General features: G+C 34.6%; 2 protein-coding genes across 3 annotated transcripts; one reads left to right on the top strand and one right to left on the bottom strand.

The window, feature by feature from the left end:
- Positions 1 to 3,024: 3,024 nt before the first annotated feature.
- Positions 3,025 to 7,495, bottom strand: LOC111913318 (probable mannitol dehydrogenase). 2 transcript variants are annotated; one of them, XR_008231512.1, is made up of 7 exons: positions 7,295 to 7,495; positions 6,706 to 6,819; positions 5,918 to 6,576; positions 5,632 to 5,811; positions 3,596 to 3,721; positions 3,397 to 3,490; positions 3,025 to 3,043 (listed from the first exon to the last, which is right to left on the bottom strand). XR_008231512.1 is itself a non-coding variant. In XM_052770262.1 (6 exons), exons 1-5 carry the CDS (start codon positions 7,390 to 7,392, stop codon positions 3,639 to 3,641), a joined length of 1,134 nt encoding a protein of 377 aa, XP_052626222.1. In that variant the 5' UTR covers positions 7,393 to 7,495; the 3' UTR covers positions 3,315 to 3,490; positions 3,596 to 3,638. The 2 variants fall into 2 exon arrangements, 1 of the variants encoding a protein (XP_052626222.1); XM_052770262.1 differs by lacking the exon at positions 3,025 to 3,043 and having other exon boundaries at positions 3,315 to 3,490.
- Positions 7,496 to 8,245: 750 nt separating this feature from the next.
- LOC111878516 (probable mannitol dehydrogenase) lies at positions 8,246 to 10,495 on the top strand. Its single transcript, XM_023875031.3, has 4 exons — positions 8,246 to 8,600; positions 9,183 to 9,296; positions 9,404 to 10,062; positions 10,144 to 10,495. Exons 1-4 carry the CDS (start codon positions 8,500 to 8,502, stop codon positions 10,344 to 10,346), a joined length of 1,077 nt encoding a protein of 358 aa, XP_023730799.1. The 5' UTR covers positions 8,246 to 8,499; the 3' UTR covers positions 10,347 to 10,495.
- Positions 10,496 to 16,563: the final 6,068 nt, after the last annotated feature.

Raw genomic sequence — 16,563 nt, 5'->3', positions numbered from 1 at the left:
AGGGATCAAGGGATAGGGAAGGAATTAGGATTTGTGCCTGTGGATGTCATCGCAACATATGGCTTCTTAATCAACAGGATATCGTCAATGTTGGAAGAAGAAAATGTCGTCACCGGAGACAACCTGGGGGTTAGTTGTTACATATCACACAAATATATAATTTATAATTTATAATATTTTACTAATATTAATAATTTATAATATCCTGATGCATATATAACAATAAGCACATAATTTTTTTATAAGTTAACGAACGAAAATTATTAAGAAAAATCAAATTATATATATATATATATATATATATATATATATATATATATATATATATATATATATATATACACACACACACACACACACATACTACGAGGGATAAACACAAAAGTTTTGAAAAATGAAAAGGATGAAAATGACATATTACAAAGTTAAAAGTAGAGGGAGTCAAAATAACATTTTAATACTTAGTTAATTTATCTAAAAATAAAACGAATGAAACTACCAAGTAAAAAAATAGGACAAAAAAAATCATAGGGACTAAAATTGTCAAGTGCATGAGGGATTGATATTACTTTTTATGCTATCATAATCAAGCCCAACCTTTAATGGGTTCCGGGTGTGCGGGTGCAGATAGCCTAAAAAAAATAGGGCTTGAATTTTCGTGAAATTACCCAACCTTTAATGGGTTCCGGGTGTGCGGGTGCAGATAGCCTAAAAAAATAGCCTAAAAAAATAGGGCTTGAATATATATATATATATATATATATATATATATATATATATATATATATATATATATATATATATATATAAACTTACGTAAATATTTAACAAAACCTCTAGTAGATTAGTTGGCTAAGAGGTGCTCCCACTTCCCTTGTAACACCTGTTTCTAAGGATGAATTGGTTTAGGGTTTTAAGGAGTCAAAATGTTGATTTTTGGAGAAAATCGAGTGTCGCGACGTGACCATTGGGTGGTCCAAAGTGACAAGCAAATTATGAGAAGCACGTTTGGAATCATTCTCATGACATGAGACCTAGGGTATCACAACGTGAGATCTACTGCAGCCGAAACCCATGATCTTTTAGAGTTTTCTTCGTATTTAAACCATTTACGTCGATTTTTAGGGTTGACTATCAGCCTCTATCATCCCTATTTCCTCAGAAAAACCCTAACCCTCATTCCCTTGGTGATTCTTGGCCTTTTGGAGCATTTGTTGGCTCGTAGAAAAAGATAAGAAGGATAAGAAGGTGTTCTATTAGTGGAGCTTGCAAGGAAACATCATCATCATCATCCTATATTCTTTTTAGACCTTTATAAGTGTCAAAAGCTCAAACTTTATTGCTTAAAGTGGTTAGATCTAAGGTGTTGTCTCATGTCTTTCATGTTTCACCAAGTTTGAATGGAAGAAATTCATAAAGTTGGCAATTTTGTGCATTCTAAGGGTCCATTGAGTATGATAATGCTCATATCTAAAAGTTGGCTGGTTATTGGATCCATACATATGAGTTTTGGTATAATCTCTTCATTTTGACCTAGAATGGATGGAGGACATGCATGAGGTTTGTATGTCCATAAAGTAATCATTTGTATGAACCTCTAGAGTCCTTTTTAGCTTCTAGAAAAGTTAGAGTGAAAAACTTATTGAATTAATGACTCAAATCTTTGGATTGTTGCTTCAGACTGTAGTCACGACGTGACCATGCAAGAACTTGTATCTACCGAGTCTTTTGGGTTTACGACGTGACAGAGTAATGTTCACATCGTGAAGTTTGCTCAATGGGTTGTCCGTGACAAATTGGCTAAGCTGGAACGAGTCGAGTTGGGATCAGGTTGAGTGAGTTCTCACAACATGATCAATGGTTGGTCACGACGTGAGGCTCAATGGATGGTGTTTTCGCTGTTGACTTTGACCTTGACCGTTGACTTGTTGACATGAGTTGACTTTTGGTCAAATTAAGAGTTTTAGAGTATACACTCAGAGGGTTTAGCTGCTACATGCGATGTGAGTCTTCTACGCTATACTTGTCTGTGTAGTAGTATATGCTTGTTGACCAACTGAGTCTTATTTGTTGACTGTTGTTTAATGTGAACGGAGTTGTTAATAACTCTTGGACTGCTAATAACCTGTGAGGATTTTTTAATATGTTAATTATTTATCTTTAATAAATTAATTTGAATTTATTTATTTTGTTGATTTTCATAATTAATTTAAAAAATTTCTTCAACAACTTTTTTTAGAATAACAAATAATTATTTTTTTCTTCTCAGGATTAAACTCACAATTCCATAACCATCTAGTTAGTTGTCTTCATAACCATCTAGTTAGTTGTCTTCATGCTAACTAGCTAACCCAACTTGTTGTTCAAATACTTAAAACTCCTTTTTATTTTTGTTTAATGACAAAATAATAATTTGAAAGTTTTTTATTTGTCTCCGCTTGACATATCTATCTATCATTTCTTTTTGCGTCGACAACTCGACATATGTCGGTCTTTGTTTAAGATTTACATGTGTGTGCCCCGTTCTTTCAATCGAGAATGCCCCAGGTGGGGTTTATATTCTTTTTATTTTTTATTTTTCTTTTTAAAGACTTTAATATACCAATAACCCTTATACTTCATTGTTTTGTATAATTTTGGTCCAATACACATATCTTTTATCTCGTACCGCTAAAGAAGTTATATGAAGGAAATAAAGACATTTATAAATATAAACGGAAAATACTAATTTTCTTCCTATGTATATCTTCTTCGTTTTGTTTTATTTCATAAATATTGTGTGAGCATACTATTATTTCAGCCTCAAATTCTTTACCCTATTAAATAAATTAATTTTATAGAAAGAGTGTATTATTTTTGTCATTGTAGATCTGCTAAGCAAAGGTAGAGACGTAGTGTACTGATAACTTCAATAAAATTATATAATACTTACATTTTACTTATACATGGCATATTTGACAAAAATAGCTGCTAGATGGTAGCTATTACGTGCAACGAATAGTTGGTAACTGAGAACAAGACCGACCCTGAGATTTCGTAGGCCCTATGCAAATTGACAAAAAATAGGTCTTGATCTAAAAATTTTAGCAAAACAATTATAACTTTTCGTTTTTATTCCAAAATACATAAATTAAAATTTTCATTCAAATTAGTACACAAAGAAACCTGCTTATATTTAGAAAACCGTAATCCTTCTAAAGATTAGAACTCTAATTCAGTGATTTGCTTCTTGGTTCTTGATTCTAAAGAATAAAACCCCGATACAATGATTTGCTTATAATAAAATTATATAAAAAAAAATAGAAAAACAGAAATGAAATAAGCAAGTTATATTACATTATCAAAAAATAAAACTCTTATTTGCTTCTATATAAAAAACATAAATAAAAAATGTACCTTCTGATTTTCTGAAACTCCGAAAAAATATGAAATCAGAAACCTTTAAACCTCAAAGAAGGATTGACAATCCATAGATTGTTGCTCGATGCATCTGAATTTAATAAAATAAGAATAAGAAAAAATGAAAGAAAAAAAAAACTGATTTAGTTCTTATAAATAAATAAGAAATTATCATAAATAAAAATAAAAAGCAAACCTAAAAGGAAAAACATAATTTGGTTTGTTTGTACGTTCAGAAATTAGAAATTGATTTTCTTGTTCCTCTTATTTTCGAAACTGATTTCTTCGCGCCTTCCGATTTTCGAAACTACTTTGTATGTACCTTCAAAACAATAAACATGAAATCTATTATCTTCTTACTTCAAACCATAAAAGAGAAGCACAAAAAATAGAGCCTTCAAAATCCATAAATCCCTTACCTTCTGATTTCGAAACCTCAAGGTTATTTTTCGAAGCAGAGAAAAAAAATTGTACGATTCATTTCTTTTCCTTGAGATTATAAGCACTCAAAGCTGATTTTTGAGTAGATTGTAGAATTGTTGCTTCTGATTTTCGAGAAGAAATAAGAAAAAAGTGAGATTGTTAGAGATTATTGCCTCTGAAATCGTTTGACTGGACATCATTAATTTCCGCCTCATGCGTAAATTGACAAACAAGAAATCAAAGAGTTTTTTTCTTTTCCCGAGGTTTAGATTTTCCCGCTCACTCCCTTTATGCTAGGGGTGAGCATTTGGACCTAACCCGATCGACTCTTGGACTGGACCGGTTATGGAGAATATTATGGACCGTGGACCGGACTGGATGAGTCGTGTCCATGTCCGTGTCCGTGTCCGGGTCCAGGTTCAGGTTTTCCCGTTCTTGGACCCGTTTGGACCGGTACAACTTTAATTGCATAGAGTACAAGTCGTTAAAATAAGTTTTTGGGTTTGATAGAACTCGTTAAAACGAATATGTTGTTGGGTTTAATACGATCGACTTCTAAAAATGATTACGTTTCCGTTTCATGCATAACTAATCTACCATGATGTTATAATATTATAACTTGCAAAATTAATTTTCTAAATAAAAGCAACTAACATATAAATCAAGTTCACCAAGATCCCTTTCATATGATTTATCTGTCAAAGATACATAAAATTCATAATTATAGTCTAAAATAATAGTTAAAAAGCTGAAATATTTTAGCTTTGATAGCTCAACTTTGAAGGATTATAACTCAGTGAATATAATACCAAAATCAAGAAAATTATAGTCTAAATTCATTTATAAAATGTAAATTAAATGTTGGAAAAAACCGCAGGTCAATCCAACTTAAAACGAATGAGTTATGGTTGTTTAAAAAAATTCACAAATTATAAAATTTTACAAATCTTGCTGAAAAGCTGAATTTTTTTCAGCTTTGATAGCTCAACTTTGAAAGACTGTAACTCATTGAATATAATACCAAAATCAACAAAATTATAGTATACAATCATCTACAAACTGTAAATTAAATGTTGGAAAAAAAAACACATGTCAATCCGAATTAAAACGAATGATTTATGGTTGTTAAAAAAATTTCATAGATTATAATTTTTTTTTTTTTTAAATCGGGTCCAACTGGTTTAAAAACACGGTAAAAACCAGACCAGACCGGGAAAAAAACCGGACCGGTTTTGATGGATTCCTATAACTGAGAACCGGCCCGGGGGTCCAAAGAAACGGTCCGATCCTGTCCGGTCCACCGGTCCAAATGCTCACCCCTACTTTGTGCGCTTACATGTTGTAACTGAGAACAATGTTAACCTAATTTGAATTAGGCCAAGAACTTAACATAGGCTAATATATAAGTTATGGAAATTTTAGGCCCTATAATTTGGTTAGTCATGGACACGCTTTAAACTCCCATTGGGTTGGCCTTGGCTTAAAGTTATAGTTTTTATTAGTTATATAAGTGTTTGACAAAAATAGTTGAAAACTTTTGAAATATATAAAATTACATAAAAAGACAACTGTTTAGTGTGTGTATATGTGTGTGTATATATATATATATATATATATATATATATATATATATATATATATATATATATATATCACACAAATATATAATTTATAATTTATAATATTTTACTAATATTAATAATTTCTCCATAACAAGAAAATGGTCATAATATACCACTGACCGAAAGTCTCAAACTCAAAACTCAAACCACAATCACTACAATTATTATGCGGCTTTTAATGTGTTACCAATATCGATAACAAAGCGATAACGGACATCAGTTTTTGCAAGACGCTCCATTGCAGTGTTGATATATTCAATGGGAATGAGTTCAATCGCTGCCGTTATATTATGTTTTGCTGCAAATTCAATCATCTCCTGTGTCTCTTTTATCCCCCCTATCAAACTTCCTCCCACCATCTTCCTACCTGTCGCATGCATCATCAAGCCTCATTAATATTTCTTATTCACACAAAACTCCCTCACCACATTTTAATGAATGAATTGAGGAAAAATAAAAAAAAAGATTCATACCAAAAAGCAAAGGGAAAGCAGGTAGCTCATACGGCTTGGTTGGACCACCAACCAAAACCAGTTTACCATTAGGCTTTAACAGAGCAATCAAAGGCACAAGAGGATGATCAGCAGAAACAGTGTCAATAATTCCATCCATAGAACCCACTCCACTCTGCATCTGGGCTTGATCACGACTCACCAAGAAAGAATCAGCACCAAAAGTATTAATGGCTTCTTCCTTTTTCTCGGGACTTGTGCTGATCACAGTAACCTTAACACCAAGAGCTTTAAGAAACTTAACAGCAACATGACCCAACCCACCAAGCCCAACCACACCAACATGCATCCCAGGCTTATCGAGCCCATAATATCGAATTGGGCTGTAAACAGTGATTCCAGCACACAGCAGAGGCGCACCACCATCAAGTGGGTAGTCTTTAGGCCATGTGACGATGAAGTGTTCGTTGGCTACCATGTGGTCGGAGTAACCACCGTAGGTTACCATAGAAGAGTCATTGTAGGTTTGTACCATTTTTGGGCAGTATTGCTCTTGATCTGCACCACATTGATCGCATGAATGGCAACACCCGACCATACAACCCACCCCGACTTTGTCTCCTACTTTGACTTTTTTGACCTTGCTACCCACTTCAGTCACCACACCCACAATCTCATGTCTGCAACGATCGACAAAAAACAGTAGTAATTGAGAAACTATTTGTTACAAGTTAAAGGTATGTAAGTAAATGAATAATTAACCCTAATCGTACATATGAAATGGAGGAAGGATTAATTAGTAAAATTACCCAGGGATCATGGGATACTTGGCGTTGTGCCATTCATTTCTGACAGAGTGAAGATCAGAGTGACAGACTCCACAGTACAACACTTTGAACCTCACGTCTTCATCCCCTGTTTCCCTATGTAATCATCATTCATCACAGATTGGACATGAGTTAGAAAAAAAATTATGCATGCTTATAATACGAACAAACTCGTTGATTATTGGTATATAGCGATAGGTATCAGATATTACTTGAGCTCAGGTGTAATTATCGACGATTTAGCGTCATAATCAAACAGTTTACAGAACAAGAAAAAAAAAAGGTGCTTCAGACTGTTAAGCGTCCAAAGTAAAATAATAATCATATTAACAAAAACGTCGTAATTACTCGAAAAGTCTAGAAAGTTATATGAATATTCACTATAAAACAAAAAGATATTCCGATCAACTTGGAACTCGACAAAAAGAATTTTACTAATCATTCACTAATTTAGTATTGAAGTTCCAAAAGAATATATCAGATCTGTGAATTGTATATACGTTCTAAAGTGTTAAAATAAAAAATTAAACCATAACAATCTACGTGAAAGGGAATAATAAACAAATTATACCTCCGGGAGAAGTTAATGGGGGAGAGTACGCCAGAAGTGTCTCTGGCGGCGTAGCCCAAGGCCTTAACAGCATGCTCCGTCTCAGGTGAACTCCCCATCGGCGATTACTGTGACTGTGTGTGTTTTCCGATGAAATGTGTGATAGAAAAAAGTGAATGCAAATGTGTATGTGTGTTTAATTTGATAGAGAAATGGTGCGTTGCGCTATTGGGAATATATGGTTGAGCAGTGTCCATTGAGTTACAGTGAAAAGGTAATGCTAACGTAACAGATGATGTACAGAAGTCATACGGATTTAGTTGCTAACGTCACAGATGACGAACTCTGATACGGAAACCCCCGATAGGGGTCACCTGTGTTATTCGTGAGAAATTATATTTTATGTCCTTACATTAAAATCGAATCTTCATTTTTGGAAGTATATATTATGTCTTTATTGTTTTATAATATTTATTTTTAGAAATTATAATCCTTAATTAAATAATTTCTATAAATCATTTTTACAAAAAACAATAAAGACATAATATATGCTTCCAAAATGAATATTCGATTTCAATGTAGTTTTACCGTAAATTTGATAGTGATCAAAAGGCTTTGTCACATCTCTATAAAATAATTAAATATTTATCTAAGTTACTTGAAAATATTATAATTTCAGTTAGTTTTTCACTGTAATTCATTATAAAGATTTACCCATAAGCAAAACAGGATCCTAATAGGAAGTCACAATGGTTAAAATTTGATTTCTAGAATCTTTGCAATTGATATTAATTTCTAAAGATTAATGACCGATATGATATTTAATAAATGATATTCAACATCATTTCATATTTTTAGAAGTTTTTATGAAAATAATATGATCGTTTCCAAAAATAAAATCTTTAAATGAAAATTATATTATATAATTAAATAACAAATATATATTTTTTTTTATTTAACACTAACTTTTAATTGTTACCTAAGATATAAAGTCATTTTGACACTGCCCGAAAACATGTCATGTCATTAATTTTTCTTTTTGTGCCCATACAATTCCATTAGAATTTGAGAAGGAGTCAATAAAATTTCCCGTTAATGATGTTAATAATGGTGAAGATTAGAAAATAGCTAGTGTAACATGAGGGAGTACTTTCTCAATCAATTACACATTCGCATTTACATTTTCTATCACACGTTTCACCCAAGAACACACACAGTGATTGCCGATGGGGAGTAAATCACCTGAGACGGAACATCCTGTTAAGGCCTTGGGCTACGCCGCTAGAGACACTTCTGGCGTACTCTCCCCCATTAACTTCTCCCGGAGGTTTAATCTGTTTATTCCCATTTACGTAGATTGTTAATTTGTTATATGGTTTAGTTTCTTCATAGCTTTCAAGAGAAAGAAACAATACACAGATCTGATAATTCCGTCGCATGTTTAATAATAAACCTCTGAATGCGTCGTAGAATTACTTTCCTCAGAGATTTCGATGTTGATCGGGACATCTTTTGTTTTCTAGCGAATAGTTAATTTCTTGACTTTTCAAGTAATTTTGACATTTTTTTGCTATTATTATATTGTTATATATTTTGCTTTGGCACTCCAAAGTCTATATGATTCTGAACATGACGTAACTTTTTTAAGTTTTGGGGTTAATAGCTATGATCATCAAATGCATTTAAATATAATAATTGAGCATGTAATGTTTGTATTGTATCATCAAAAGATAGTGTATGCAAGTTTTAACAATATTATATACTTTGAACGACATCTTTACGTATTAAATTTAGGACTTCAACATTGATGTTGTGAATACGTGAGCATTAACTGATGAGTTACTTCGTGTTATAAAAATTCATAATTTTCTGTAACCCGTTGTCAATTTGTGGTGAATAATGATTACAGGAAAACTGGAGATGAAGACGTAAGATTCAAAGTGTTGTACTGTGGAGTCTGCCACACTGATCTTCACTTTGTCAAGAATGAATGGAACAACACCAAGTACCCCGTGATCCCTGGGTATATATCCCTCCATTTCATATGTTATACTGATTATTCCTTTGCTACTTTTTTATTACAAAATCAATATATCTAAAGCTATTACTAATTAGCGGTTTTCCTTACAGACATGAGATTGTGGGTGTGGTGACTGAGGTGGGCAGCAAGGTCAAAAAAGTCAAAGTAGGAGACCATGTCGGGGTGGGTTGTATCGTCGGGTGTTGCCATTCATGCAATCAATGTGGTGCTAATCAAGAACAATACTGCTCAAAAATGGTACACACATATAATGACTCTTCTGTGGTAACCTACGGTGGTTACTCTAACCACATGGTAGCCAATGAACACTTCATCGTCATATGGCCCAAAGACTACCCACTTGATGGTGGTGCGCCTCTTCTGTGTGCTGGAATCACTGTTTACAGCCCAATCCGATACTATGGGCTCGATAAGCCTGGGATGCATGTTGGTGTGGTAGGTCTTGGTGGGTTGGGTCATGTAGCTGTTAAGTTTCTTAAAGCTCTTGGTGTTAAGGTTACTGTGATCAGCACAAGTCCCAAGAAAAAAGAAGAAGCCATTAATACTTTTGGAGCTGATTCTTTCTTAGTAAGCCGTGATCAAGCCCAGATGCAGAGTGGAGTGGGTTCTATGGATGGAATTATTGACACTGTTTCTGCTGATCATCCTCTTGTGCCTTTGATTAGTCTCTTAAAGCCTAATGGCAAATTGGTTTTGGTTGGTGCCCCAACTAAGCCATATGAGCTACCTGCTTTCCCCTTGCTTTTTGGTATGAACATTATAACAACAAATTAATGTGGCGATTAAATTGTTTGAATTATAAAGAAATAACATGGTTTGATGATGGCAGGTAGGAAGATGGTGGGAGGTAGTTTCATAGGGGGGATAAAGGAGACACAAGAGATGATTGAATTTGCAGCAAAACATAATATAACGGCAGCGATTGAACGCATTCCTATTGAATATATCAACACTGCAATGGAGCGTCTTCAGAAATCTGACGTTCGTTATCGCTTTGTTATTGACATTGGTAACACATTAAAAGCCGCATAATCTCATAGTGATTAGCTCCCCGTTGTTCAGAAGAACGATCTTCGGAGTCAACGTATTTCAAATACCAGACCCATTTCTAACCGACCGAATTTCCGATATTCGTCAAAAAAAAAATCAGGGAAAATGAAAATTCAAAATACATTTTCCGATTTTCGTAAAATAAAAAAAAATAAATAAATAAACGTTCAGAGCACGCGATGTCGTTCGAAAATGTGAGGGTGGTCATTTCCGAAATTTGCAAAAAAGTTGGGTTATTTCCTTATATATATTTATGGAATGTGATCGTGTTGGTGATTCTCTTTAAAATAAATGTATACCAAGTAAGGTAGGGTTCAATATTTTAAATTTAGTTGTATTTTCCTAATATTTTCATTATACTTTTGTTAAAGTTTTCTTAGTAGATATTTAAGATAAATAGATATACATATTAATAATTTGATTTATTTGAAATACTCAATAATAGTTAGATGATAATCTGATAAAACTGAACTGACTGAAAAGTAAGTGAATAGGATGAGATCAGTTTTTGTTGGATTTGTAATTCTACATTCAAAAATTTGGAACCGATCCAATTGAGTTACAATGTATATTTATTGTTTGCTCATAGTTAGATGATAATTTGATAAAAACTGAACTAATTGGATAGTAAGTGAATAGGATGAGATTAGTTTTTGTTGGCTTTGTAATTTTACATCCAAAATTTTGGAACCGATACAATTGAGTTACAATGTATATTTATTGGTTGGATAGCTCGGTTAAATTTTGTATAACCTAAATAGATAATTAAATAATCATAGCTCGGTTAAATAAATGTATTCCAAAAAGGTAGGTTTCAAAATTAAGTTGTATTTCCCTAATTTTTTCATTATAATTTTGTTTAAATTTCTTAATAGATATTTAAGATAAGTAGCTATACATATTAATAAGTTGATTTATTTGAAATACTCAACAATAATTAGATGATAATTTGATATTAATTGGATAAATAATCTCAGAGTGATGATTATTAAGGTCAAGAATAGTTTATATTTTCAAAAGATATGAGTCGGTCTAGATTTAATTCAGCTATTTTTAAGATAAATTTAATAAAATTATTATAGATATGTCTTAGATAGCTTTTCAGGACTTAAAATCCATGAATACATCTTTGCTATTCATGAATCATGAGCTCCATTGACAACCAAAACTTGTTGCCAATCTCTTGCTCAAGAACAAGGATTCACATTGGCTAAGTGTAACGCCTAGATCCTTATATGTATTTTAAATCAAAATTTATTCACTTTTGTATAGAAACTCGATGAGTTGGAGCCCCAAAACTCGTCGAGTAGGAATGGAATTGGACGTGGGATGTAAAGTCTACTCAACTGTAACGCCCGTAGATTACGGCTAGTCAATTTAGAGACAATAAGCATCAAAAATGACTTTTTTATGGAAGATTATTTAGAAGGATTAATCTTAACCAAGTTGTAGTATATGTCACAAGGTTTCCGTGCATATAAAGAACGCCAAAATCCAAGTTATAACGAAGAAGTTATGACCTGTCGAAGTTTCGCGACAAAACCGACACGACCTAGCGCGACCCAGCGCGACGTAAATAGTGAATTTAAGGTAGATAGATATCTATCCTTAGTGATCTAAATGAGAGTCGAAGATTTCTTCGATAGTAGTCCAGCGATAAAAAGACAAACGAAAACGGAGTTCAGATGAAGGAGTAATGAGTTTATAACGGAGTTTTCCTGTCCCGGCCTACTAAAGATAATATATAAGTAATATACTTATAATATATTAAAAATAAAGTCAAAATTAGCCAATAGAGTCTAAACGAGAGTTGTAGAGCATAATCTCACCTTCGCGTCGATATAAAGAACGTCGAAAACGGAGTTCGTATGCGAAAGTTATGAATTTCTGAAGTTCGGGGCGCGAAACCCCAAAACTGTCAGAGACCACGACGTGGCAAGCAGTGCCACGACGTGGCAAGTCTCCTGACACCTCCGGGAGGCCCCCAGATGCAACTTGGGATGACGCATGCAGTGACGACCAAGCCCACGACGTGGAAAAAGGTTGCCACGACGTGGCAAGGACCAAATTTGCCCTATAAATAGATTTGAAGGGCCAGACGTTTAGGGTTGCTATTTTCTCTCTTCTCTCTCCCGTTTTACCTCGATTTGCATGCCAGAAGTACCCCGAAGCCCCGATATCATTCCCGAGTCCCGAAGCAAGATCCGAAGCCCCGAGAATCCCGAAGAGCGTGATTCCCGATCCAAAGCTCTGCCCGCGAGAAGTTCGATTTTTGTGAAGATCTTCCAGATCTGCGGAGAGATACTACTTCTACAAGCCGTAGTGCTGTCCGATCATCTTCTGATCAAGTGAGTGTGTGGTCACTTTCTTCTAACACATAAATATTAAGTATTTGCTATGAAATACGTGTTACGTGTATAATATTTTGTTGTTTATTTGAGATGATTGTGGAACGGGTGAATTATATAAGTTTTAATGAGTTAAACTATATACGTATTTTGTATCTAAAGATATGTTGGGTAGAACATGAGTAGATGAGGTTGTTGGTAGGTGATAAAATATGGGTTGGACCATGAGATAAAATAATAAAGAGATAAACTTGTTTTAGATCTGGATGTATGGATCAGATCGAAAGGTTAGTTTTAGATCCCAGAGTATGGATCAGATCAAAAGGTTAGTTTTAGATCCGAGAGTATGGATCAGATCAAGAGATTAGTTTTAGATCCGAGAGTATGGATCAAATCAAGAGGTTAGTTTTAGATCCGGGAGTACGGATTACTTATTTTTGAATTACGTGTTCATTCGATAAGGTATAATACAAGTATTGTTTGAATGTATTAAGTATATGCTTAGGAGAGTGTGTGGTTACTTTCTTCCAACACATAAATATGAAGTATTTGTTATAAAATACGTGCTATGTGGTTATATATTGTTGTTTATTTGAGATGAGTATGGAATGAATGTTTTATATAGTTTTTAAATGAGTTAAACTGTATATGTATTCCATATCTACAAATATGTTGGGTAGAACATGGGTAGATGAGATAGTTGGTATGTGATAAAATGATGAGGTATGAAAGATGATTAAGAATGATATTGGCAAATGCACCAATTAGAGAATGACATAATGCTAGCAGATGTGCTCAAGCATAGTATTGGTAGATGCACCAAAGAGAGAGTGACATAATACTAGTAGATGCACTTAAGTATAGTATTGGTAGATGAACCTAAAAGAGCATGCCATAATGCTAGCAGATGCGCTTGAGAATAATATCGGTAGATGCACCAAGTAGTGAATGTCGTGATCTTGGCAGATGCGCCAAATAGAGATTGTCATAACAATAGCAGATGCGCTTATAGGGTAATCCTGGCAGATGCGCTTATGGGATAATGTCGGCAGATGCGCCAAATAGAGATTGTCATAACAATAGCAGATGCGCTTATAGGGTAATCCTGGCAGATGCGCTTATGGGATAATGTCGGCAGATGCGCCAAATAGAGATTGTCATAATAAGAGCATATGCGCTTATAGGATAATCTTGGCAGATGCGCTTATAAGATAATGTCGGCAGATGCGCCTAAAAGAGAATTTCATAAACCTGGCAGTCACGCCTCATAGTGTATGACGTAATCCTGGCAGAGGCGCTTAAAGGATAATGTTGGCAGATGCGCCTTATGTAGCAATGGAAGTTTGTGTAAATTCCTTAGGTCAATCCTTAGGAATGAAGGAATGACGAGTAGTTGAATTCCTAGGGTAAAATCCTAAGAAACATAATAGGGATGAGTAATTGAGTTGATTGTTTGATGGTTGAATATAATAATTGTATTATTGTGGGTTGAAAACCCTATATGCTCACCAGGCTCCCAAGCCTGACCCACTCAGTTTTCTTTGCATTACAGGTAATGGCACAAGAGTATAAGTTGGTGGACTTGACGAGAGATTTTGGATTATAGGCCAGTAGTTATGAATAACTGTTGTAAGGTCTATTTATTATTGTTTATGCTTTTGGTCTGTATCGGAACATGACATCCCGAGGTTTTATTATTTAATGAAAATATATTCTCTTTGAGAAACGTTTTGATAAATGGTTATCATATTTTATTTTGGGAACAAATTCCGCAACCGTTTTCTTTAAACGATCACTCTGATTTATAAAACAAAGCATAAACAAATCGGTCTTTTCTGGCCGTGAAAATGGGGATGTCATAGTTTGAGAGCCCAAACTCGACGAGTAGGACTGGCAGAGTGAAACCCTAATTTTCAGGGTTTTGCACCCTATTTAAACACATTAACCTCCAAAGATTGACCTCATTTACAGCCTCCAAGTCCCAAACCCTAAATCTCGAAACCCTAATGCCTTGTGTGAGCTTGTGCGTCATTTTTTAGAGAAAACTTGTGCATTTGAAGCTTGTGGAAGAAGAAGAAGCTTGAGGACTCAAGAATAAGTGAGTAGATCCAGAAACTTCACTCCATTTGCAACATTCTCTAGTAAGCAAGTTTCAAACTTCCTTAATGATTACTTACATCTCTTCATCTTCACTTTATTGGGTTTTTGGTCAAAATATCTTGATCATTGGGAAATGGACGTCCCAATTGAGTGTATTTCCAGATCTAGGACCTTGAAGGGATTTCATAGCATAAAGGTGCAAACATTATGGCCATTGAAGCCCCATACAAGCTTTAGGATGTCATTTTGGCCTTTTAAGCTCCAAAAGACTATGTATAGTGAGAAAGTCAGAGACTTTACAAGTTCATGTAGTGTCTAGGGTCTAGATCTCAGTTTGTATGCCTTAGCTTGAAGTCTTAATGGTTTTTGGATCAAGATCTAGGTCTTAAAGAGTTAAGGTTTGAGCTAAACCCATTAAGGAAGGCTATTAGCGGGTAAAGTTGGAAACTTTACCCTTAAAAGGACATTTTTAGTAGGTAGATGAAGCATGGAGCTTAGATCGGAAGGATATGAGCTTAATCTATTAAGATGGCTTAACTAACTGAAGAACTCATCGAGTTTGTAGAGGAACTCGACGAGTTAGGTCGAAGTGTCCCGATTATGTAAAGGGAAAAATCGACGAGTTCAAGGATGACTCGATGAGTTAATTGGAGAAGTCCTGATTCTATGGATAGGAGGAACTCGACGGGTTGGAACGCGATTTCAGGGTTTATGATTCATGGAACTCGACGAGTTGATGGACCAACTCGGCGAGTTGAGTCAACCCAAAATGTTGACTTTGACCCGAATGCTGACTTTGACCAGGGTGTTGACTTTGACCAAAGTTGACCCTTAAGGGGTTATGAGTATGAAAGGGAAAATAAAGGAGATCTTTTATGTGTAGGAGTTTGAGTGGAGTTGATTTCAGAGCCGAGGACAGTTCAGCTACTTCACGACATTTGAGGTGAGTTACCTTCTAGTAGAAGTAGGTCGAAGGCACCAATGTCGGCCCACTAGTAGTTGATTATAATTGAGATGATTATCTTGGTGATAATTGTCTGGTATGCCACTATTTGTTGTGCTTTATGTGCTGGTATGTTATGATATTATCTGATAGTGGTACGAGGGGTGGAATAGACTTTGTTACCAGTCGAAAGGACTGAAGGGGTAGGCCAGCACCCAGATATGCTAGGCAGTATGTGATTTATGTATATTTGCTAGGATACTATGTGGTAGTGGTAGGGTGAAATAGTCCCCTATTAGCGGTTGAAAGAGACCGAAAGGGTAGGCCAACACTCAAATATGATAGGCAGTTACAGGTTGAAAGAGACCGTAGGGGTAGGCCAGCACCCAGATATGCTAAGTAGTATGTTATTGTATGGTATGTGGTATGATGGGGGAACTCACTAAGCTTTGTGCTTACGGTTTACAGTTTTGGTTTCAGGTACTTCCTCTTCAAAGGGAAAGGAGCTGACATGATTGCAGCACATCACACCAGGATTTCTGCACATAAGATCTTTGGGATTTACACTCTGATGTTGTTTTATCATGACATGTTTTGACTATTGATGCTTTGATTTTGCTACAAGTTGATACTATGGTTGTTTTCAGACAAATGGTTTTATAATTAGTATATTAAAAATGAAACTTTTGGTCGTAAATTTTGGGATGTTACACTAAGCTTTTTGAAATTGGAATTAATGAGGAGAGATTGCGCGATAATGGTTTCTTTAAATTTGTCCCCAAAGAACTCCTAAGGTGCATCCATGATT

This window comes from Lactuca sativa, chromosome 4, assembly GCF_002870075.4.
Source record: "Lactuca sativa cultivar Salinas chromosome 4, Lsat_Salinas_v11, whole genome shotgun sequence".
Lineage (NCBI taxonomy): Eukaryota > Viridiplantae > Streptophyta > Magnoliopsida > Asterales > Asteraceae > Lactuca > Lactuca sativa.
Note: the sequence above shows the minus strand (reverse complement) of the source record. Positions and strands in the feature narration are given on the sequence as shown.

Excerpts from the sequence above, each read along its gene's own strand:
- LOC111913318 (XM_052770262.1), bottom strand. The coding sequence starts at position 7,392 with ATGGGGAGTTCACCTGAGACGGAGCATGCTGTTAAGGCCTTGGGCTAC. Across the intron at positions 6,577-6,705 it reads AAGTATCCCATGATCCCTGG|ACATGAGATTGTGGGTGTGG; the intron begins GTAATTTTACTA and ends CGATCGTTGCAG. Across the intron at positions 5,812-5,917 it reads TGCTTTCCCTTTGCTTTTTG|GTAGGAAGATGGTGGGAGGA; the intron begins GTATGAATCTTT and ends TGCATGCGACAG.
- LOC111878516 (XM_023875031.3), top strand. The coding sequence starts at position 8,500 with ATGGGGAGTAAATCACCTGAGACGGAACATCCTGTTAAGGCCTTGGGC. Across the intron at positions 9,297-9,403 it reads AAGTACCCCGTGATCCCTGG|ACATGAGATTGTGGGTGTGG; the intron begins GTATATATCCCT and ends TTTTCCTTACAG. Across the intron at positions 10,063-10,143 it reads TGCTTTCCCCTTGCTTTTTG|GTAGGAAGATGGTGGGAGGT; the intron begins GTATGAACATTA and ends TGATGATGGCAG.